The following is a 24,852-nucleotide window of genomic DNA, read 5'->3' on the forward strand; positions in this document are numbered from 1 at the left end:
TGGATGAAAACTGGGTGTGTTTAAACACCCTTTTTGTTTTTTTTATTCCTTTAGAAGATATCCCACTTGGTGTTTTGCATCACAAAAACTATACATTGTGGTCCAGAAAGGCAAAATATGGTTTTAGTATGTCCCAAAAATAATTTTCAGGTGTACAGTGTGTCCCAGTAAATCAATTTGTGGAAAAAAATGAATTGCTGCATTTTATATAACAAAAACAGAATATGGTACAGCGAAGCCTGAAGGAGTGGATTTGGGGAGTTTCACCAGTAGTGGGTTGTTGGTGGACCGTGTGCGCCCAGCAGAAACCTGCAGGGCACATGCGGTGTTCTCCTCCTCCCCCTCCTCAATAATACTCCAACTCCTCTTCCTCCACACTTTAACTCCTCCAACTCCGCCGCCGCCATCTCTGCCATCTTCTCCGCCATCTTCTCCGCCATCTTCTCCGCCATCTTCTCCTCCTCCTCCTCCTCCTCCTCCTTCTCCTCCTCCTCCTCCTCCTCCTCCTCCTCCTCTCTCCTCCTTCTCCTCCTCCTCCTCCTCCACACTGCAACTCCTCCTCCCCCCTCCTCCTCCTCCTCCTTCACACTTCAACTCCTCATCCTCCTCCTTCCCATCCTCCACACTTCAACTCCTCCTCCCCCTCATCCTCCTGACTTTGACTACTATTGGTCTTCTTTTTCCACACTCTTCCTACCCCCTCTCCCCAACAACACCCATTGCAATGAAACTGAGCATATAAATTTCATTTGATATTGATGTTCCATCATTTTTTTTTTTTTTTTTTTTTTAATTGATGTTCCATAAACGTTATAATTCGTTGGTGCTGCCGAAGCAGTTTCTTGGCGAGGGATGTACTATTACTGGGCGGTTTGCCATTGCCCTCGCAGCATTGTTTTTCCATGCCCTATCCTTTTAAATGCCAAGCGTCAAGCAAGGAAATAGCACGTACCAATTTTTAAGTCTTTGGTGTGACGCCAAACTTTACAGGTTGAACTAATGTGGTTTTTACAGAGTGCCAGCATGGTGGACCAAATGGCCTCCTCATGCATCGAAGTTCCATGCGGATTTAGGGCCAATGCAAATATAATTCGATTATTAGCCACAATTATAGTTACAGGATTGTTATTGTTTATTGACAGTGCAAATTGGCATTTATTTAACAACAAATCAATATTATTAACCAGTTTGTTATGATCATTGCATCTGATGAAAAAAATTACCGCAAGAGGCATAAATTTGTTTGTTTTTTAAAAACAAAGTTTAACGTACACTTTGCTCCTATAAAAGCATATCAGACTTGAACTCTGAGTAAATTCCATTTACTTTTAGATGTCTGGTTGTGAGCAACAGTTCATTTGTAAGACTATATGTCATCCTCTGTACAGGGAGAGGATCTGTCAGTAAGGTGTTAATTTCAAAATTTTCTGCATTTGTTTCTTTTATCAATTATAAACTTTTTTCAGCTTGCTCACACATGGTTGTTACTGCTCGTTATAGGCAGAATTTGAGTACTCATGAGAAGAATAACATTGTAAGTATCAGAGTTGTGGGATTGGAGTAACAGTCACATTAATGGGAGTAACAGAGTCAAATGATTGGGAGTAATGGGCTAGAGTGATTGAGAGCAACCGAATCGTGAAATTGGGAGTAACAAAGTTATGGGATTGGGAGTACCAGAGTCAAGTGAATGGGAGTAACAATCATGTGATTGGGAGTAACGGAGTTGTGAGATGAGGAGTAACTGAGATGTGGGATTGGGTACAAGTGAGTTGTGTTTTTGGGAGTAATGGAGTAGTGTGATTGAGAGTAACAGAGTCGTAGGATTGGGAGTAACAGTCCTGAGATTGGGAGTAACAAAGTTGTGGGATTGGGAGTACCAGAGTCAAGTGAATGGGAGTACCAGAGTCAAGTGAATGGGAGTACCAGAGTCAAGTGAATGGGAGTACCAGAGTCAAGTGAATGGGAGTACCAGAGTCAAGTGAATGGGAGCACCAGAGTCAAGTGAATGGGAGTACCAGAGTCAAGTGAATGGGAGTACCAGAGTCAAGTGAATGGGAGTAACAATCATGTGATTGGGAGTAATGGAGTCATGGGATTGGGAATAACAGTCATGGGATTGGGAATAACAGTCATGGGATTGGGAATAACAGTCATGGGATTGGGATTAACGGACTCATGTGATTGGGAGTAACAGAGTCGTGTGATTGGCAGTGACAGAATTGTGGGAATGGGAGTAATGGATTCGTGTGATTGAGAGCAACGGAGTCACATGACTGAGTGTAACAAAGTTGTGGGATTGGGAGTACCAGAGTACAATATCGTGTGACCAATGAAGCAAACTCCAAGACCAAACAATTCGAAAATAGAGAGAAAATATAAAAGTGATTTTAATTTAATTTAATAGTTTTTCTTGGTGTCAATATCAACCACCCAAATTGCCATTCATCCTTTAACTAATGACTTCCTATTTGTGGATTTGCCATTCATCCTTAATCAATCACCATATCAACCTAATTCCACATAAGTAGATCACACCTGGTATATCCAAGCAATTGACAGACAAAACTCGTATCTTGAGTCCTCCAGTTTTCTGCACAAACGAAAGCGTAGTCATCGATATCGGCTCTGTACACCTTGACAAAATCATCATTCCCATAGGGCCGAGCTGGTGAAAGACAATCAAACAGAAACCTTGAGAAGAGTGAGGAAGAGGTGGGTGAAGGAGAAGAGTTTATGAAGTTGGGGGGGGGGGGGGTTGGGGGGGATTATAATGACAATAAGGGATTGCAGATAAAAACAGACAAAAACCATGTCAAAACACGTGGTGTGGGAGATTATCAAATTACCACAATCAATTTCATCATCTTCACATTTCGTCCCATCGCACTTGGCCTTCTCACAACTTGGCAACACAACTGTTTGGTCATGGGGTAAAACATTGGGAGCAAAACAAAGAACAAAATAATTTCAATAACCTTTCCCAGCCATGATCATGAAAGCAATTTGGAGGCTTGCCATGGTGCTGGCCAACTGTTGCGTACTCATGTGAAACATCTACCGGTGACTATGACACCCGGCCTAACAACGTTCCGAAGAATGGCACACATTGCTGCCTGCAAAGCACCAGTATGACAGTTTATATAGCTGTCACGATACTTGAACCCAGACTAGACAGATCAAAAGAGACTATGCTCCATATGAGTTTTCTGGTCAACCCAGGGAAAGCACGATATCATGTGTATATACTGTATATATATATATATATACTGTATATATATATATACAGTATACTGTATATATATATATATACTGTATATATATATATACAGTATACTGTATATATATATATATATACTGTATATATATATATATACTGTATATATATATATATATATACTGTATATATATATATATACTGTATATATATATATATACTGTATATATATATATATATATATATATATATATATATATATATATATATATATATATATATATATATATATATATATATACATAGATATATATATATATACATAGATATATATATATATATATATATATATATATATATATATATATATATATATATATATATGTGTGTGTGTGTGTGTGTGGGAAAATTACACACCCAGACCAGGAATCGAACATCAAACCTTGGTCCTCTGGTAAACCATACCAGTGCTCTGCCATCTGAGCTATCTGGGCGACCCTGGTGTTTGTAATACTGTGATGTTTGTAATATGTTTGTAATTGTAATTTGTTATAGTAATAAGTTTGTAAACACAGTGGTGTTTGTAATAGTGGAAATGGATTTGTCCTCCGATTGGAGGAAGACCCTCTCGTGAGCAGGCCATTGGTGCTCCTATGGTTGGCAGCGAGTGTCCTGGAAGCAGTGATGGAAAGAGAGTGGCAATCATATGTGTGGGAACATTGCATGCTCAGCCAGGGTCGCCCAGATAGCTCAGATGGCAGAGCACTGGTACGGTTCTCCAGAGGACCTGGGTTTGATCCCTGGGCTGGGCATGTAATTTTCCCACATATATAAATTTAATTAATTATAATCCTGTTCATTTCTTTAATTGTGTTTTTACGCCACCAGTGGTGCTTGTAATAGCCGACATGGATTTGTCCCCGCATTGGAAGGAAGACCCTCTATTCATCAGGCCGTTGTGCTCCTATTGTTCGCAGCGAGTGCCCGGGAAGCAGTAACGGAATAACAAGGGCGATTCGTTTTTGCTTCATGTCCGAATACAGGTATGTGCTCTCTACCGAGTGCTGGTTTAATTATTTTACAGGTTATTATGTACACGTACACTTAAAAATGTACACATCCACTTTTTTTAACATTCTCACACGTCTTTTTACGATGCGGCATTTTACGATGCCAAGTGAGCGACGCTGTAAGGTGAAGTCAAGGACAAGACATTATGGACACAGTTCAGTCACGAAAGGTGCCCTTAGGTGGCACGCACTGTCAGTCAGTCGATACATATGTATATGGTTGTGGTTTTGAGAGGTCTGAAAGAGATCCTAGTTAAAGCAGTTATTTCATGGTTATATTGTTTCGTTTAACTGTCTAAAGTCCATGTTGCAAAATCTACATCGCTATTGTTTTGCTAAAAATCCCAAATATCATTTTTCGTCATTCCACATTCCTTTCTGCAAAGCGCCTGCCACATATTTTCCTTTCACACGAATGCAATATCCTCGCAGCCTTTCCCCCAAAAAACCACTTCATGAGCACCTGTAACAAAGGTTTGTGCCAAAACCAGAGGCACGCAAGCCGATTCTCTCCACAAGTGCCCCAAGGGCTGTTTCAGGAACATTTCATCTTCTTGTGTTAGTCATAGATAAGGTTCCGAGGGCATGTCTGCCACATAGGGGGTAAGGGGGAATGTATACGTGCTGTAATTGGTGTACTTATATGCCATTTAATCTGTTTTCTCTCCTTGTAAATACCTGTTTGCCTGCCATTGTAAATATTTGCAATTTTACCGTGCCTGTGATGCAAAAATCAGGGTTAGGCATTCGGTTGCGTACATAAGTGTGGTATGTGTGTGTCTGCATTTTAAAAATTCATTTCCTCGGCAACTGTTGGTCCGTCCAATTGACATGCAATTTTACCATAGGAGCGCCTCTGCTTGTACAATTTTTTTTATTCATAATTATTATGTCATAGGTCACGTGCTATGGACGCCATCTTGGAAATTAAAAAGGTTAATTGTCAAGTACTTTGCATGGGAAATAACATATGTTTATGACGATCTCATCGGTGCCTTCATTATGATGTCGTAATTCGACAAGTACAACGCTTGATCTGATCAGTATGAAGAAGAAAAAAAAAAGATTCTGCAACTGTTGGTCCGATGGACACGAAAGTTTCACCATAGGAACACCTCCTCCTGTAGAATATTTTAATGATAATTATGACGTCATAGATCATGATGTACAGGCGCCATTTTTGAAAAACTGAAAAACGTTGCACCTCTATCTCCGAAACAGCTCCATGAAAAAAAAATTGAAACGTGGCTCATTGTAAAGAACTCCGCATGGGGAATAGGTGGGTGTTGTTAACGATGAAGTCATTGGTGCCTTAATTATGACGACATAATTCAACAGGGACAACGCTTAGTCTGATCAGTTTGAAATTTCTTGAGGGTGATCAACACAACAATTATATTAGAGAATATAAATTTATGATGTCATCGCTCACGTGGTCTGTTGGCCATATTGGATCAAAGAAAAAAAAAAACCGATCAAAAACAGAAGAGTTGGCTCGCACCAAGTTGAGTGCGCAGGATAAGTATTCTATGAATACCATCGAGTTGTTTCTGTTACTAAAGGCCATTGCTTTAAGAAACTGGGCCCTGACTTTATATCCATTGTGATGGTGGCATAAGACTGCTGAAGCATTTGGCTTACAATACAATATAGCTGTGTAATTTACATTATTTTCCCGTTTTTGCTAACCTAAACTTTTTTTTTAACCTCGTGCCGTTTACTGCTTACCCTTGTACCATTTCAGGTTATTCAATGGACATTAAACTGCATAAATTTCAATAAAAACTGTAAAAATTGAGGTGTTCTCAAACTTTTGACCGGTAGTGTATATATACAGTCACGTGAAAAAGCAAGTACACCCCATGTAAAGTTTTGACTTTTTCAACACATTTCAACATACAGCTACTTCATTTCAACAATATTGATAGATAAAGGTGATATAATATAACAAATATCATGAACCATTTACATTTTGTAGTCCATTGTATAATTTAAATAAACATGAATGCAAATTTCGCATGTGGAAAAAGTAAGTACACCCCTACATTCATCACTACTTCAAATACCTAAAATTAGAATCAGGTGCACCAGCTCAGGTGCAAATGATTAGAACATCGTTAGAGAGGACCTTGGAGGAACCTGTCTTATTTTAACCTCAGACATTTAGTTTGGTTTGCTCTTTGTTGTTGAAGTGTGCAGCGTCACCATGCTTAGATCAAAAGAGCTCTCTGAGGCCTTCAGAAAGAAGGTTACAGATGCCGGCGAGTCTGGGAAAGGATTTAAAAAGATCTCCAAAAAATTTGAAATCAATCATTCGACTGTCCGTCTGGAAGATCATCTACAAGTGGAGAAGATTCCAAACTACCAACTTGTTCAGGCCAGGCCGCCCCAGCAAGTTCAGCCCGAGAGCAGACCGCAAGATGCTGAAAGAAGTCTCGAAGAACCCCAGAATGTCATCACGGGACCTACAGGTAGCTCTTGCCACTGTTGATGTCAAAGTGCACGAGTCTACCATTAGAAAGGGGCTGCACAAATTTGATCTACATGGGAGGTGTGCCAGGAGGAAACCTTTGCTGTCCAGAAAGAACATCAGGGCAAGACTAAAGTTTGCCAATGAACACCTAGGCAAAGACCAGCACTTCTGGAACAATGTGCTCTGGACAGATGAGTCAAAGGTGGAGCTATTTGGCCACAGTACCAGAAGACATGTTTGGCAAAAACCAAAGACAGCATTTGACCACAAGAACCTGATACCAACTGTAAAGCATGGTGGTGGAAATATTATGGTTTGGGGCAGCTTTGCTGCATCAGGGCCTGGGCAGATCACCATCATAGAATCCACTATGAATTCTTCATTGTACCAGAGGGTGCTTGAGGATAATGTGAGGCCATCTGTCGGAAAGTTGAAGCTCAACCGAAGGTGGACCTTGCAACACGACAATGACCCTAAACATACCAGTAAATCCACCAAGGAATGGCTGAAAAGAAAGAAATGGAGGGTTCTGGAATGGCCAAGTCAAAGCCCGGATCTAAATCCCATCGAGATGTTGTGGGGGGATTTGAAACGACCTGTGCATGCAAGAAACTCCTCAGACATCGCACAGCTGAAAGAATTCTGCATGGAGGAGTGGACAAAAAATTCTCCCAGTCGATGTCAGAGACTCGTAGACAGTTATAAGAAATGCCTACTTGAGGTTGTTTCTGCCAAAGGGGGCAATACCATCTATTAGAGCCAAGCGTGTACTTACTTTTTCCACATGCGAAATTTGCATTTATGTTTATTTACATTATACAATGGACTACAAAATGTAAATGTTTCATGATATTGTTGTATTATATCACCTTTATCTATCAATATTGTTGAAATTAAGATCAAATAGCTGTACGTTGAAATATGTTGAAAAAGTCAAAACTTTACATGGGGTGCACTTACTTTTTCATGTGACTGTATATATCTTTCTCTCTTTCCCCACCAAATTTTGTTGGCCTAATTAACGCCTTGCAAATCGTGCACTGCAGTCTCGACTTAATCACAACATTGATTCAGCTTGGCCTAGTCAAAATAATACTTTTCACAAAACATTCATGTTACCACCTGTGAGTGGCCGGCACTTCCAAAGTCATTAAGTCAAGGAATTCCTGTTGATGTTGTAAGCTTTCATGTCATGATGTACACAGGTCACCCCCTCCAGAATGAGTCGATCAACCCAATCTTCCATCCTTGATGGGTGTATCCACTAGTTGTAAATATATTATGTTCCCAGTGCAGAGATGAGACTTACACCAGACAACAAGACCAATAAGAGCTCCAACGACAATGACGAGTACAGCCAAAACTCCTACAATTATGCAAGCACGTTTTCCAGAACAGCAGCCTGAGGGGTGGGTGGGATAGGAGGTGAGAAGATAGAAAATGAAAAAGGTTCAGCCAAACCAGGACCACTGCTTATCATAACTCGATGGACGAGTTATAATCACAACTCCAAAAACATACATATGACAATGAGAATTGAAGGAAACTGCAAACAAAATAAACAAAAGGCCATCCTCACCTGTGCCTTGTACTTTATCTTCTGGAACAGAACCAAGATTTACTGGGGGAGCAGATGGATTTGGTCTCTCGTGCCTCTCTTTTTCTAACTGCTTTGATCTCATCATCGCCATCTCCCTATCACGCTCCCTCATCATATTCTCCTTATCTGTCTCTCTCCTCCTGCCATTCTCCCTGTCTTCCACAGCTCTTCTTTCCCGGTCCCTGTCACCATTTCTTTCCCGGTACCTATCCCTCTCCCCATTTCTTTCCCGGTACCTGTCCCTGTCACCATTTCTTTCCCGGTACCTGTCCCTGTCCCTGTCCCTGTCCCTGTCCCTGTCCCCATCCCTGCTCCTGTCCCCATTTCTTTCCCGGTACCTGTCCTTGTCCCCATTTCTTTCCCTGTCACGGTCCCCATTTCTTTCCCGATGCCTATCCCTTCCATGCCCGTTCAAATTTTCTCCTCCGTCTAAATCCATGTCGTAGGCCACGTTCTCATAGGAAGCCTGAGGAAAAGGTAATGCAAAATTAGAGAGAAACTGGCATCTCTAATGTCCACAGGAAACACCCTTCCACCTGGTAGCAAGCTCATTCCACAATAATCCCACAAAGAAAACAGGAAAATTACAAATTTACTGCAACAATAAATAGCATGTTATAGCTTTTGCATATGACATACATACACCCAGCACTGCAGAGAAAAATTAAATGCTTGCTTTGATCAGATATGAACACAGACAAAGATTGATATTAACAAAATACACACACTTCCTAAAAGTAGTCATGGGACACAATTTTGTTGACAAGTCCAAACATTTAAGCATTGGTGGGCAATCACTCAACATCTTGTAAAGACTACCCACATGCAATAACAGGCTAAACCCTTCACTCTACCATGCGCCTCTACTTATTTATTTATTTATAGTTGGATGTGGGATTCTTCAACATTTATTGCATATTGCACACACCAGTTGGTCCAAATTTTGTATTTTTTTTGTTGTCAAACCGAAAAATAACATCCTAATGATGACGTCATGAACGAATCTCATCTGTTCACATTTATAGTCCATCGCGGCATTGTACTCCATCTTGAAATTATTTTTCAAATGTCGTCCAGATTGATGGGCCAGGTTTGTATCGATTATGGCTTTATATATCAACACGACGTTCTCCACATGTCGATTTGGGGATCGCCAAGACACTTTGTCGTTATGGAGTTAGCCCACTCCTGGTCAGCTGATGATCATTCCTCATGAAAACTCTGTTGCCTCAATCTGTGACATTTTGCAATGAAACCGTGTCATGACATTGTTCTCCGCCTATTTACATGGATGTTCGTCGTTAGGCCAATCAAATGCATGGGTGGGAAATTTTCAGGATATAAAAGTTGTGTTCCATAACTTTTGGTAGGATAGTGTAACTTGTATTAAAAAGACAAAAATCCCATGTTCCCACGTTTTTGCCAAATGCAAACTCAAGGTATATCTGTACCATGTTAATCTAAAATATATTTTCACCATGGATACCATATTTCTCTTACCACACTCCCTTCTGTTTCCCAATTGGTTGGATCACCCAATCAGGATCGGGTTGTACTTTAGTAAAAAAAATGAAGAGGATCGTTCTTTAAAGCCGTGGCAAAAATTAACTCAGAAGTGCAATGGGCCAATGGCCTCCTCATTTCCTTGTTTAAAGTTGTACAGCATTCCCCAACTACTCGTTACACTCGGTGAAATTCAGTGGCAATTGAGCACTGTTAGGTTGAGCCCCCCCCCCCCCCCACCCCCCACCCCCCTCCCCCGGCCACACAGCAAGATACCGGGCTTTTGCAATCACTCATGTGTGTCTGTCTGTCCCCATTTGTCTGTCCGTGTCATGAAACTTTTTTACCATGTCAGCTTTGTCATCGAATTTTCAGGAAAGCTTCATTATGAGAATATGGAGAAGATAAATCAATAATTTGATCAATAGGTCAAAGGTCAGCGTCACATAAAACCATCAATTTTCATCCGATTCACCTGAAATTTTATGAATTTACATATTGGGTCACTGAATTAGTTGACCGATCAAAAGCTATAAGCCGGTAGTTTTTTAGATGGAATGGTCAAAGGTCAAGGTTGCATAAGATCATCAATTTTCATCCGATTGACTTGAAATTTGAGCAGGGTTTACATATTTGATGTTGTTGTTGTTTTGTATGCAGCCTGTAGTTGCTGGTTGCATCATTTTTTTGCAGTACCCCAATTACCAGCGAGCTGGTACTCAATTTGCCGCCCTCGGAAAGATGACAGGCTGAGTCAACCCCTGGGCGTTAATTCAACGATCGACCGGGATTCAGGCTCAGGATCCTAGGATGCCAAGCCAGCATCCTAATAAAGTATTTTTTTGGTTTTCATCATGTTTAGCATATGGAAGAAGAAGTCTGAATACAAGGCGGACACCGACGGACTTTGCATTTTCAGATGCTTCCTAGTTAGTCTCGCCCCAGATGGGAAGCGAGACTATTACAGTGAACGTGGCTATTTATTTTCCCTCTGAAAATGGTTTTCTCTGCAACCGCTTGCCCAAACTCAGATATTTTATTGCTAACTCAGATATTCTAGTTTTCTATTTTTCATCATTGTTGTAAAGTTTGTAGAGTTTGTTTTTCACTTGGAAGTTGTGGGTTACGATGTGTAAATAAAGGTGGAAAAAGTCTGATTTAATGCATTTTAATTCCAGGACATAAGGCAACAAAAGGTGAAAATTTTGAAAGGGGGTGTAGACTTTCTATAGGCACTCTATCTGACCTGTGACCCGATGTGAGGGAACAATTAAATTTATGACATACAAAACCTATGCCAAGAAACTATGTGACATTACAGGGTTCATGGATGATATATGGCCCATAATAGCAGCGAGCCATAACGGGAGCATGTTCAGTTAACGATGCTATTTTCGTTCATAATAATCAGCGTGTAAGGTGAGACCATGCGCTCTACGAGTGCCGTTCTCATATGTACATCAATTCCATTCTTCATATGGAAAATAAATATTTCAGCACAATAGTTTTGATTCCCTGCAGAACATCGACTTCAGAACAAGTGCAAGCCAAGCTCCATCCCCGCAAAGGAAGTGGTGGGGGGCACCTAACATGTGATGCTCAATTGCCCAAAGCGCCATCATTTCATGTTTTAACATCAATTCAATTAAAAATTGAAAGTTTTTATTTTGACGTTTACATATAAAAACTATGGAGTTCATGGAACACAGTACCCCACACAGTGTTACTTCAATTTTAATAAAATAATGATTGCAACGATGGTTTAAATATATATATATATGGTTTTGGTTTTGAGGTTTTGAGGGAGTTCATGAGGGTTACGGATATGGTGTGAGAAATGGAGAAGGTGAAAGGATTTTGGAGTTTGCTGATGGAGCGGATTTGTTGATTTGTAATACTCAGTTCCAGAAAGAGGATAATAAGCTTCTTACATACACGTCAGGTGGGTCGACGACAACCGTTGACTACCTGATGGTGCGGAGGCGAGATAGGGGGCACCTCCGGGACACAAAGGTGATCCCGGGGGAGGAGGCTGTTTCACAGCACCACTTGGTTGTCTGCGACATAAAAATGAAAGGTGCGAGGAGAGCTCGGCGGGTGAAGTACCAACCAAGAATGAAGGTGTGGAGGTTGAAAGAGGTGACAGTAAGGGAGGCATTAAAAGAGAGGCTGAGTAGGGTAGAGGATGATGTGGTTGAGCTTGAAAGTGGTTGGATGTCAATGAAAGCTAGTCTGTTGGGAGCCGTTGGTGAGGTATGTGGATGGACAAAAGGACCACCGAGGCACTCGGAAACATGGTGGTGGGATGATGAAGTTGGAAAGAGGATTGACGAGAAGAGGAAGAAGTTCAAGGAGTGGCAGAAGGCGAAGGGTACGGGAGCAGAAACAGCAGAGCATGAAAGTTATAAGGCAGCCAGGAAGGCTGCAAAGAAAGAGGTAGCAAAGGCGCAGGAGGCATGTAGGAAAATGTTCGGAGAACGCTTGGATTCAGAAGAGGGTCAGAAAGCAGTATTCAGGATTGCAAAGCACATAGCGAAAGAGAGGTGTGACGTGATGGGGGTGAGTTGCTTGAAGGATGAAGTGGGACAAATCGTTGTCGACCCAGATGGAATTAAAGGAAGATGGAAAAGATATATGGAAATGCTGTTGAATACAGAGAATGAATGGGATGGCAACATAGAGAGTAACCCAGTTTTAGGACCGGCAGAGAAGATAACTGAGAAGGAAGTTGAGGAAGCGATAACAGCAATGAAGAGTGGAAAAGCGGGAGGGCCGACGGGAGTTGTGGGAGATATGTTGAAGGCAGCAGGAAGTTGGGGTGTGAAGTGAATGACAGAGATCTGTAATCTGGTGGTGAAAGAAGGCCGCATTCCAGTGGATTGGGAACTGAGTACCCTCGTCCCTCTATACAAGGGGAAAGGTGACCCTCTGGAGTGTGGCTCGTACCGAGCGATAAAGTTATTGGAGCATGGAATGAAGGTATTGGAAAGGGTGTTGGAGAGGAGGATAAGGAAGAAAGTGAAGATCGACGAAATGCAGTTTGGATTTATGCCAGGAAGAGGAACGACAGATGCGCTTTTCATTGTGAGGCAGTTGCAGGAGAAGTACATGGAGAAGAGGAAGAAGTTGTTTTTTGGGTTTGCTGATCTGGAGAAAGCATTCGATAGGGTTCCACGCAAAGTAATGACATGGGCATTGAGGAAGTTAGGAGTGGAGGAATGGTTGATCAGAGTAGTGATGGCAATGTACAAAAGAGCGCGCACAGCTGTAAGGACGAAGGACGGGAACAGTGGTGAGTTTGAGGTGAAGGTGGGAGTGCATCAGGGGTCGGTACTAAGTCCACTACTATTTGTAGCTGTGATGGAGGTGCTGGCTCAGAACGTAAAGGAGGGTTTACCGTGGGAGTTGTTGTATGCAGATGATCTGGTGTTGATTGCGGAAAGTATGGATGGACTGAAGGAAAAGATGAACAAGTGGAAGGAATGTATGGAGACAAAAGGTCTGAAGGTGAATATCGGAAAGACGAAGGTGATGGCAAGTGGTAAAGCATGTGGTGAGGTGGAAAGAACTGGCAAGTGGCCGTGTGCTGTGTGCAGGAAGGGTGTCGGAGTGAACTCCATTCAATGTACAATGTGCGCTGAGTGGGTTCATTAAAAATGTAGTGGTCTGAGAGGGTCATTTACCAGTGTGGCAGCTACATTCAAATGTAAGGTGTGCACAGAGGGAGCTGCAGATGGAGGAAATGTTGAGTTGGATCTTGGAGACGGCGTGAAGCTGGAAGGTGTGAAAACATTTTGCTACCTCGGAGACATGCTGAATGGAGAAGGTGGATCAGACTCGGCAACGGTTGCTCGAGTGAGATGTGCATGGAAGAAGTTTCGGGAACTGAGTGGCATGCTGATGAGGAGGAGAGTGTCGCTGAAGCTGAAGGGAAAGGTGTATGCTGCATGTGTGAGAAGTGTTATGATTTATGGGAGCGAGACATGGGTAATGAACGTAGAACAGCAACGAAGGCTGGAAAGGGTGGAAATGCGAATGGTTCGATGGATATGCAGAGTATCGTTGAGAGAGAGAGGAAGACAAATGATGAATTGCGAAAGATGATGGTAATATTGCCTGTGATTGATGCTGTGAAGAGGAACAGGCTGAGATGGTTTGGTCATGTGTTGAGGAAGGATGAAAGTGACTGGTTGAGAAGAGTGATGGAAATTGATGTAGAAGGAAGTAGAGGACAGGGAAGACCGAGAAAGACTTGGCTAAAGATGGTGGAAGAAGAAATGCGGGCAAGGGGGTTAACAAGGAGAGATGCAGAAAATAGGGCAAAATGGAGAAGATTGTCATGGGGACCGCAAGGCTAACCCCCGCTCTAGCAGGGAAAATGGCCTTAAAATGCATGTTGTTGTTGTTGTTGTATATATATATACATATATATATATATACACATATATATATATATATACATATATACAGGGTGATTGAAAAGTACCTCCCTATTTTAAAATACTTATAATTTATTTCTTAACTATAATTTTTACAAGAAATGGATATAAGAAGAAAGCGTATAGCATGACGTTTTATTTAATATTCGATATGGCCACCAGAATTCGCCACCAGCTTCTCAAGCCGCCCGGGAACCGCGTCAACTGATTTCACCAGGAACTCTTGTGGGATGGAAGACATAACTTCTCGTATTCGCCCTTCAAGTTCTTCCAAAGTCGTTGGTTTGGTACAGTAGACTTGCTCTTTTACCCAACCCCAAAGAAAAAAGTCACATGGTGTTAAGTCAGGGCTCCTGGCTGGCCACTCATACGGACCACGACGACCCATCCATCTCCCAGGGAAGTGGGCATTCAGCCATTCACGAACAACAATAGCAAAATGTGGAGGAGCGCCATCTTGCATGAAAATCAAATCTTCAACGTTCTCCGAAGCACTGATAATTGGCCAGATTTCGTATTGCAGCATGGTGAGGTACCTTTTGGCATTCATGGTATCGCGAAGAATGAAGGGACCTACAATCCTTTCCGAAGTCATTCCACACCACACCATTACCTTGGGCCGATATTGCGTTTTTTCAGAAATAACGCAGATCTTCTCCTGCCCAGTAATAGCAGTTGTGACGGTTCACAAACCCACCAATGTGAAATACCACTTCATCAGACCAGAGGATATTTTTAAAGAGATCAGACCAATCTTCATACCAAGCCAGCATCACCTCCCCAAACTCCATGCGAATGTCAGTCTTCAGCAGAGAGTGCTTGACAGTAGTGCGGCTTCCAAGCATGCCATTTAAGCTCCTTTTTGAGCACAGTTCGTACTGTGTGAAAGGAGAGCCCACTTTCCCTTGCTGCTTGTCGAATTGACTTTCTTGGGCTATGTGTAAACATTTCTTGAACTGCTTGCACTGTCTCCGGGTCACTGGATTTGGAAGGTCGACCACTTCTTCGAGTATCAGATACAGATCCTGTAGCCATGAGTTTTGCATGACAATTCTTGATCGTCTTTGCCTCAACTTGAGCATGTGCTCCTTTTATGGTCCTCCACCATCTTTGCACTTGAACAACGGATTTCCAAACTTCGTAACGTGCCGCTAGCTGGGCACCCTCCTGCAGGGTAAGACGTCCAGCCATGTTTGTAGGGCTTCCGAATTTCAAACAAAACATAATCTGAAAAAAAACCAACACAGATTAAATTCTCATGCATTAAGGAACAAACACTAAAACTTTGAGAAAAATATTACAATAAATAAATAATTTCTAAATATTTTAAAATAGGGAGTTACTTTTCAATCACCCTGTATATATATATATATACATATATATATATATATATATATATATATATATATATATATATATATATATATATATATATATATATATATATATATATATATACATATACATATATATATATATATACATATACATATATATATATATACATATATATATATATATATATATATATACATATACATATATATATATATATACATATACATATATATATATATACATATATATATATATATATATATTGTTACAGACGCGGTTGTGGATGTTGGTTCACCGAGCGGTTTGGTATGACCACGCCTGCACAAGTTACCCGATTATACTCGAACGTTGCCGAGTCGCGCTACGCTAGATCAATTGAGGAAAAGGACACTACGGCTGGGTTTCAAATGACACGACACCAAGGGTTCAGTTCTCAAGACCTCCGGAGGAGGTTATATTAGGGCGGAAGGTTAGATTACAACTACAAGAGGGACATCATAGAAAGACAGGCACTTAGACACACTTATATTAACCCCAACAGACGACAGATAAACGGGACAAAAGGCTGACTCACACGGGGATTGATGGCAAGGAAAGGCAGAATCGATGGCTCCAGGTGCACCTGGGCTCAGGGCAGAATCGACCCGGTTCGGTCCGGTCCAAAGATGCGGGGAGGTATCGTCGCGCTGGGGGTGGCGGTGGCTTCCTCTGCTCTCCGTAGTTCAGGCGCATCTGACGTCACGTCCGGCAAGTCGCCGCGTATATCCGGCGGGGAGTGACACGCCCTCGGCTCGTTAGCTCCGCCCCAGATGGAATCGGCACGTTGCTTCTCATTGGGTGCGTGCGGGGGGGGGTTACCGGCTCCGCCCTTGACGAGGGGCTGACAAGGAGCCCCTTCGTGGTAACCCCGTCGGAGCGCATCGTCAATGGCGGCTAACCGAGCCGGTGTGAGGACGCACACTCCCCCGCGCAGCGCCGTGCCCCTCTGTTGTTGTAGTTGTTGTTGTTGTTTGGGGAAGAAGATGGGAAGAGGTATGGGAAGGTCCTAAACTCACTACTGGTGCCATATAATCACATTCTGGTGCAACGAAGAGTCAGAATTAATGGAAACGAGTCCTTAACTGACATAGACTAAGAATAACTAGCAAGATGTCCGAAAGTTGTCTACGTGAGATGTGGTGGACCTGGGCACGACATTTAATGGGGGAAAAAGGGGAAGGTCGGTTCTACAGAGTGTTGTTTACAGACAATGGGACTAGGGAATGGGGGATTGGGGATAGTTGGGGAGTATTGGGGAAATAGGGGAATATTTACAAGCGGATATGGAGGCCAAATTCCATATTCGCAACAATATATATATATATATACATATATATATATATACATATATATATACATATATATACATATATATATATATACATATATATACATATATATACATATACATATATATACATATATATACATATATATACATATATATATATATACATATATATACATATATATACATATACATATATATACATATATATACATATACATATATATACATATATATACATATACATATATATACATATATATACATATATATATATATATATATATATATATATATATATATATATATATATATATATATATATATATATATATATATATATATCTGAAAGTTTAGCGCCATTGAAGTAGTCCAGAAGCAGTCCGGGACGACACCCTTATACACCACCCAATTTAACTTTTTTCTAAATTGCAGTTAATCAATTTAAAAAACAAAATTAAACAATTCTTGTATCTAGATCCAGACGGGATTTAGATCTCCACCAAAGTCGAAACAATTACTGCATGTCAAACACCCAACCTGTCCACAAAGTTTTGTCCGAATCGGTCCATAACTTTTTGAGATATCCTGCTCACAGACAAACAGACAGACGAGGATGAAAACATAACTTCTGTCAACTTCAGGTGGCGGAGTTAATTAAAGAATTCTCGGATCCGGATCCAGATCTTCACCAAAGTCAAATCAATTAATCCTCCTCACAAAACACCTGACCACCAAGTTTCGTCCGATTATGTCCATACCATAACTTTGAGATATCCTCCTCACAGACAGGCAGACAGACAGACGGGGATGAAAGCCGACCTTCAGCTTTGTCGATCCAGGACCATGGAATGTGCTGCAAATACGTCAGGAAAATACAATGGTTGCACAGCAAGGTTCACTGAACACTCCCAAGAGCGATTTACCATTATTGTTGCAGTCACAATCATAATATCGTGCTCTGTAAAGGCCGCCAGGTGAAAGACATTCACGTAATGCTGGATACATTGAAGCAACTCGGCATCTTCTTGAAACGCTCCTCAAAAAGAAGCAGATGACTTGGGGAAGCAATCAGAGACGTGAACTCCAAAAGGAACGAGCATGAACATATTGGGAAGTCTAAATTCAAAGCATTCTGCCAAACTAGGTGGAGTGATACGATAACCACATTACAGGTGTTTGATTAAAGGAAACCCCAATTAAAAGAAATGTTGACTTCTGAGCAAATAAATGTTCCCAAGAGTACTACTTTTCAAATGTATTTGTACGTTCTATGTCTATATTTAATGTCTCGAGATCAACTAATCTTCAATTTATGACAAAAATAAACACCCCCCCCCCCCCCCCCAAATGTTTTTTAAAAATCTTCGCTACACTCGGCCAAAATTATGCTTTCTCAGCAATATAAATTGATGTGATTTGCCAGCCTAAAATTCAGGATCTGTACCCGATATTCCCACAAAAATGTTTAATCGGCTTCAGATTATTTTGCTTTAAAATGACTGCTTGTTCAGTCTCTCAGTCTATCTATGTCTATGTCTATGTCTATGTCTACGTCTACGTCTACGTCTACGTCTCTGTATCTCAAACAACGTCCCATCCCACCAAGTTGGGGTCGACAGCTTATATATTAGCGTGACCAAAGTCTTTCAGCAACCTACTGGCCAGGAGTTTGACGTTTGATTGAAGCTCACAGAAATTAAGCGTGCGAGGCGAGACTTTCTCAACCATTCTCTCCAAGAAGTTCTGTCAATCAAGCTTGTGGGTCTCACTATCTGCCACGATCTTTCCTGGGAAAAACACAATTCCAAGCTGGCCTCCAAAGACAGCCGCCATCTGTGCATCCTCCATCATGTGAAGTCCTTCCTTGGCACTTCTGAGCTCCTCACCACAAACAAAGCTTTCATCCATGGTTTGATGGAATACTGCTCTCCCCCCTGGGCTGGTGGTCCTGACTCACACCTAGCTCGGCTTCACGCTGTTGAAACCAGAGCATTCAGAATCATTGGAATCTCCCGCAATCAAGCTGATTTTGAGGGCCTTTCACTCTCTCACCGCAGGCAGGTTGGTGGTCTTTCTGTGTTCTACCGACTCCTCTCCGGCCTTGCTCCCCCAGCTCTGTCTGTGCTCTGTCCCCCAAATATTCCTACAGGTCGCACAACATCTGCCAGTAACCCTCTTCTGGTGAAACTAACAAAATCAAGACGCTCTGCTCACCTTCACTCCTTCATTCGTCTTTTCTCTCGGCTCTGGACCAAACTCCCTCACTCTCATCAATCCCTCTCCTCCCTCCAGGTCTTTAAAACAGCTGTTCACCACCATCTCTCATCTTTCCCCATCCAAAACCTTGATCTTTTCTACCCCCATTAATCCACCTCTTTCAATCTCTAACTTATTTCCTGACATTCCTAGTAGTGTCCATTTGTTTTATACAATGTGCCCCGCTCCCTTCCATAGATCTACCAACATCCCTGTTCTCTACTGTTGTTGTGCTTGTGTGCTTCCCTCTCTCTCCCCCTCTTGTCTCCTGCTTCCCATATTGTGTTTTATATGTCCGTTTATGTTTTTTGTGTTTAATATGTTAGCTCTTACATGAGCCTCGACTTTGTTTACCAAAAAAAATTAAGCTAAAACACGGGTCCCCCAACTTCCTTGCATCCGAAGGATGGCGCACGCGATGATTCACTACACTTCCTCTGAATCACCAGTCTTTTCTGGTCGTACTGATAATATTGCAAACACAGACCTCCTTGTCTATGTCGAACTGTCAAACGCTAAAAGCAAGATGTCCTGCTGCCTTGGAAACTTTGTTTTTCCGAGTAAGACGTTTGACATTCCTTCCATTTTATGTGACTGAACCCGACCTCCTCCCCCCATCACCCATTACAATGCTCAACTCGATATCTAAGTGACTCACCTGACAACTGTAAATGGAGGTTTGCTTTTTGGGGGTTTTTTTTTTTCACTTCTTCACTGCACTGCTTACAATTTGCTCTATGGACTTTGACACATAACAACTGTTTCGTTATTGACGATCAGCCCACTTTCGCAACTTGTCGCTTTTGTTTTCCCACATTAAGCTCGTTCTCTCGGAGACCAAGCTGATCATCACGTACTGTGTGCCAATGTCATCACTCATTACCTTCCACCACCGAAGGTTGATGGAGGTTAGGTATCACCCATCTGTTTGTCTGTATGTCTGTCTACAAACAGGATATCTCAAAAAGTTGTGGACGACTTGTGACAAAATATGGTGGACGAGTTGGTTAAGTGACAAGAACAAGCCGATTGGATTTTGGTTCAGGTCCGAATCCAGATCCGACCCATCAGTGGGATAGAAAACGTAAACTGTTCAGCCTGGTGGAGGCATGCGCTCCACAGAGTGCTGTTCGAGTTATACATATCATGCCAGTCGTGTAATGTACACCCAGGCATGGCATGAGCACTAATGTGCACCCTAATGGCAGAGGACGTGGGTGGATGTGCTTTAGAGATCTGGTAGTTCACCAAGAATCCAAAACTTTGCAGGAGTGCATCACCCAAAGTCTTGAGAAATAACACCAAAGAAACAACGACAACAACAACAACAAAAGCTTACCCTCCTCAAATCCAAAATCCTCATTCACCATTACTCCTGCTTCACAGCTAAGGGGGTTGCCATAAGACCTCAGGGTCTTTGGTTCAGACCCCTGTCGTACCATTAACAACACCAGGTGGGTTGACTCAGCCTGTCATCCATCCTAGGTTGGTAAAATGAGTACCAGCTTACTGCAACCAAGGGGCACTACATCAGTGGCACTGCTGCGCTCCCAGCAATGATGCAAGCAGCAGCCACAGGCTGCACACGAAACAATATTAGCTCCTTCATCCCCCATTTATCTCCTTCCTGGAATAGTCCCTCCTAGTCCAGCTTGTCCTGCACGACATCTCACTGCTGGACATGTCCATCTTTTCCAGGCCAACTAACCCCAACACTCTTGTCCGTCCACAAGTTCACCGTCGGTGTGTGTGGTCCTTACGCCCTCTCTTACACAATACTCCAGAATCACTTGCCCTCCGTTGAATGATACCTCATTTAAATATATTCACATTAGCATCATTTTCACCGTGTTGTGTTTACTTCGGAGTACCTCTGCATGGTCTAAAGCACACCTGTGCTTGGAAAGCTTAGCCAAGGCTTCGCTTCTTACACCTGCAGGGTAGAAATAACTCCAACCACTAACAAATATCACCGAAATTAACTTGAAGACAACAGTCATGAACCTGTTTTTGACCTTTCGACAATCACCATTCCTTTCGGTTTACCGTGGTGCATCAGTTTGTCTCACCATCGCCCCCGGTCTTACTGCTCCTCCATGACCCTTAACACCTGTGCATTAAAAAAAAAGCCAAAACATGACGCTTTTCTGCATCACTTTTGTGGAAGTGAAAACCCTTGCCCTTGTGATGAAATGAAACCCTCCCATAAAATATTTGGAAGGCCAAGGGAATCACCTGTTTGGAGGAAGGAGGGGGCAAAGGACACCTCTTCGAATAACAACTTAACTCAAAAGAGCACGAATGTACTGTACCTGTGCTGGAAATCTCCACACAAGGGAGGCCGCCATATTAGGCCTATCAAGCCTGCGCATTGGTTGCCCACCTATGGTTGTTTGTCTGTGCTCCATCCTTTTAAATGCAAAACGTCAAGTGGGGAAGCAGCGCCTACCAGTTTCTTTAAAGCCTTTGGATGGGACTCAGACATAGATTCTTAAACATCGTTTTGATTACCTATCCATCCATCGTGCGTTATTGTGACATTTGATGGCGTCACGTGTATTATTACCTGCATCAAGCCTCGTTGCCATCACTCATCAGAGCCAATCCTTGTACCGACTAGGTTACCAATCGCGTTCCCTGTAATCTGAGACACCTGCTCCTGCCAGTTGGGGTAAAGTACTTTACACTGCAGCGAAACCATAAACACCTACCTGTATACGAACCCCACCTGATAACAAAGAACACGTGTGTTCAGTTCCAATGGGTTCGATTCCTCCATGGAACAAACACCTCGATAAAAAAAACCTCCATTAAGTGGACGACGACATATCAAGGCAATCTCTCATAAAATCATTCATTCACAACATTTAAAAATCATTAAAGTATTAACTGAAACAGCGACAACTTAAAGTTCGCAAACTCGAGTAAACTTTTGAACTTGTGAATGAACTTCATTGAAGAGTTGGGACCGAGTGAAGCGACTTCGTCTCTCACCGGCTTATGGTCTTGCATACTCCACTCACTCTCCGATGTCTGAACCACCTCCCCCTCCTCTTCTTCCTCGTATTCTTCCTCTCCCTTTCAAAGTTCTTCAAGTTTTGCGACCGTCTTAACTGAATGGAAACAAAAGTAGGGCGAACCCGAGGGAGAAAGGGATAAATAAGCGCAGAAAGAGGCGGCTGTAACACGAGAGAAGGGCCTGCGTCTCTGGAGATAGGTGTCACCTGGATGACGTCATCGCGCCGATCACGTGACGACGTGCACGTGTTGACGCAGCCTCGCTCGGCCCTTCCCCTTCACCTTCCGTCGGAGGTGCTTTCACGTGTGAACCGGTTGTGTCGTTTCAGATAGATATCGAAGAGTGCGAGACATTTATAATGTAACTAGAGCAGTACTCGGTAGGGAGAGCACACCTCCGCCAGGCTGAACAGTAGTTTTACATTTTCTATCCCACTGATAGACCGGATCCGGATTCGGACCTGAACCAAAATCTCATCGACTTGTTCTTTACCGTTAAGCCAACACCAAGCCGACTTGAGTCTTAAGCCAGCGACATTGACATTAGGCCGCAACCAATTACACCACAAACTTTCTTGGCATGGGTTGATTTAATTAACGTCGTAAATTTAATTCTTCACAGACATCGGGTCATAGATCAGATGTATGAGGTTTCAAAATTTTGGATAAGGATTTCAATTCAGTCAATTATAGCTGGAATACCACTTCACTGATGATGTCATCACCATATGTATATATATATTGTAACGAATTTGGAAAGTGTAAAGAATGCGAGAACTGGTTTGCTGTGTTTTAACTGGCCCTCGTAGAGTAAATAAGATCGAAAGACGTCCCCCTCGTTAATTCCATGAACCTACAGACAGGCCACGATATATCTTTTTAAATAGCTTATTTCCTTATTCTATGTAGGCTAAATATGTGTTTCCCACTAGATTGACTCTGCATTACATCAAACGAAATAAGCGTAGGCCCCTCCGATGATCCATGGCAGCTCAAGTGCCAGGGATTCCCCCACTTGAGCTTTGACAGCAACCGTTTATTGCAGTACTGAACTGCTGTGCAACGTGACGGCGCATTACCTACAGCTGCTGACCGGTTTTCGACATTTGCGGCCATTACGAACAAGGGGAGTGGCTAGAGAAGACGGGTCGCCCCCCTCGTCATAGGGGGGAGGAGTAAGTCGGCCCCGCTCATCCAACCCAGAACAAGGGGTTTGGCTAAGAGAGGGCGGAGCGGGAACCCCCGAGAAAGTGCGCGAAGGTTCGGTGAGAAACCAATATAAACCGCCGTGGGACGCACTCCGTCCTCTTGCTCTGACTCCGTCCTCTTACTCTCTGGCTCTTACCCCGTCCTCTTGCTTGCTGTCGCTCGTTGTTGCTGGGGAGAAGGAAGACGCCTGAACGAGCAGGTGTGACCGAGCCTGCGAGCCATCGTGCGAGCTGCGCTGCAGCTAAGGGGACGCAGGCCACGAAAAGGGCGCGCCAGGCAGCAATCCACGCTGGACCCTCCATTGCCTCCCAAAACAACCATCCATCCTCAAGCCATACCTGCCTGCAATTTTCCCCATGTAAGTGTGAACGTCGTCTGTCTTGAATGTTGTCCTGGGGTTTATAAGTAAACTGCATAGATAAGCTAACGATTCACTGTGTGACTGCTCCTTCCATCCATTGCTTGTAAATAACTTGATCGCTCCTTCTTTTTGCTTGTGTGTATAATAAATCCTGTTATTCCTCCGTACTCTGTCTTCTTCTCTCTTCCTTCTCTTTCGGTCGCTTTAGAGGTTTCCAAATTGAATACCTGTGGCACGATTTGGTCAACGTTTGGGGGAGTCGGGCTAATCGGGGATCCTGTAACGGTCGCGGTTGACCATCCGCTCGGCCCAAAGTAACATCTTGTCCGCGACCTGTAACAATTGGTGTCTAGGAGTGGGATACGAGGCCCGAACCAAATTTTAAAAACGTCTAGAAAAAATTTGGTCAAAATTACGAGCTGCTGAAATTTTGTTGTTTTATAAAACCCGAATTTTGAGATCGCGCCATGGACAATCAAGGCGATCGGATGTCGGTGGGGGAGATAGACGGGTTAGGGGTAACCCAGGACTTCGGGGAAGAAAGGGAAGAGGAGAGCAATGAGGTGGTTGAGGGAGTATCAGACGCACAAAATGGCGTCCTCGCGCACGTGGGTGTAGCGGCACCAAATTTTGCCGCGCCCTTTGTACCAACGGTGGAAGACATGCAATTATTTATGGCTGAAATGGAGGCCCTTTTGGACAGGAACAGTGAGCGATTGTTAAAAAAAATGGATGCTCATAGTGAGCAAATGAAGGCTCAGAGTGAGCAAATGAGGGCTAATAGTGAGCAAATTGAACCAATAACGAACGGAATGAGGGCCGATATGGAGCGAATCGACAAGATTGGGGACAGAATGGGTGACCGCATGCAAAAATGTGGGGAGACCATGGATCGCATGGTGGGCGAAAGGGTCCCAGGGGTGCACGAGGAGGTAACGCGGGTCGAGAAGCGCTGGTTGAGCGAAGCGGAGGAAAGCGCGGGTACAAGGACGGGGGTAGAAATCGCGACACGGGGTTTGGAAAAGCCGGCGACCGATG

The 24,852-nt window shown here is 42.8% G+C and overlaps 1 protein-coding gene across 1 annotated transcript in view; it reads right to left on the reverse strand.

The window, feature by feature from the left end:
* LOC137427680 (transmembrane protease serine 3) overlaps nt 1-22,468 on the reverse strand; it is an 82,461-nt gene extending 59,993 nt beyond the window's left edge. The window contains exons 1-5 of the mRNA XM_068117327.2: nt 22,221-22,468; nt 8,340-8,826; nt 8,070-8,162; nt 2,850-2,918; nt 2,539-2,668 (exon numbers count right to left, since the gene is read on the reverse strand). Coding sequence (XP_067973428.2) covers nt 2,539-2,668; nt 2,850-2,918; nt 8,070-8,162; nt 8,340-8,826; nt 22,221-22,238 — 797 coding nt within the window. The 5' untranslated portion in view covers nt 22,239-22,468. The remainder of the gene's footprint in view (nt 1-2,538; nt 2,669-2,849; nt 2,919-8,069; nt 8,163-8,339; nt 8,827-22,220) is intronic.
* Between the last annotated feature and the right edge of the window lie 2,384 nt (nt 22,469-24,852).

This window comes from Myxine glutinosa, chromosome 5, assembly GCF_964187855.1.
Source record: "Myxine glutinosa chromosome 5, kmMyxGlut1.1, whole genome shotgun sequence".
In the NCBI taxonomy this organism is placed as follows: Eukaryota; Metazoa; Chordata; class Myxini; order Myxiniformes; family Myxinidae; genus Myxine; species Myxine glutinosa.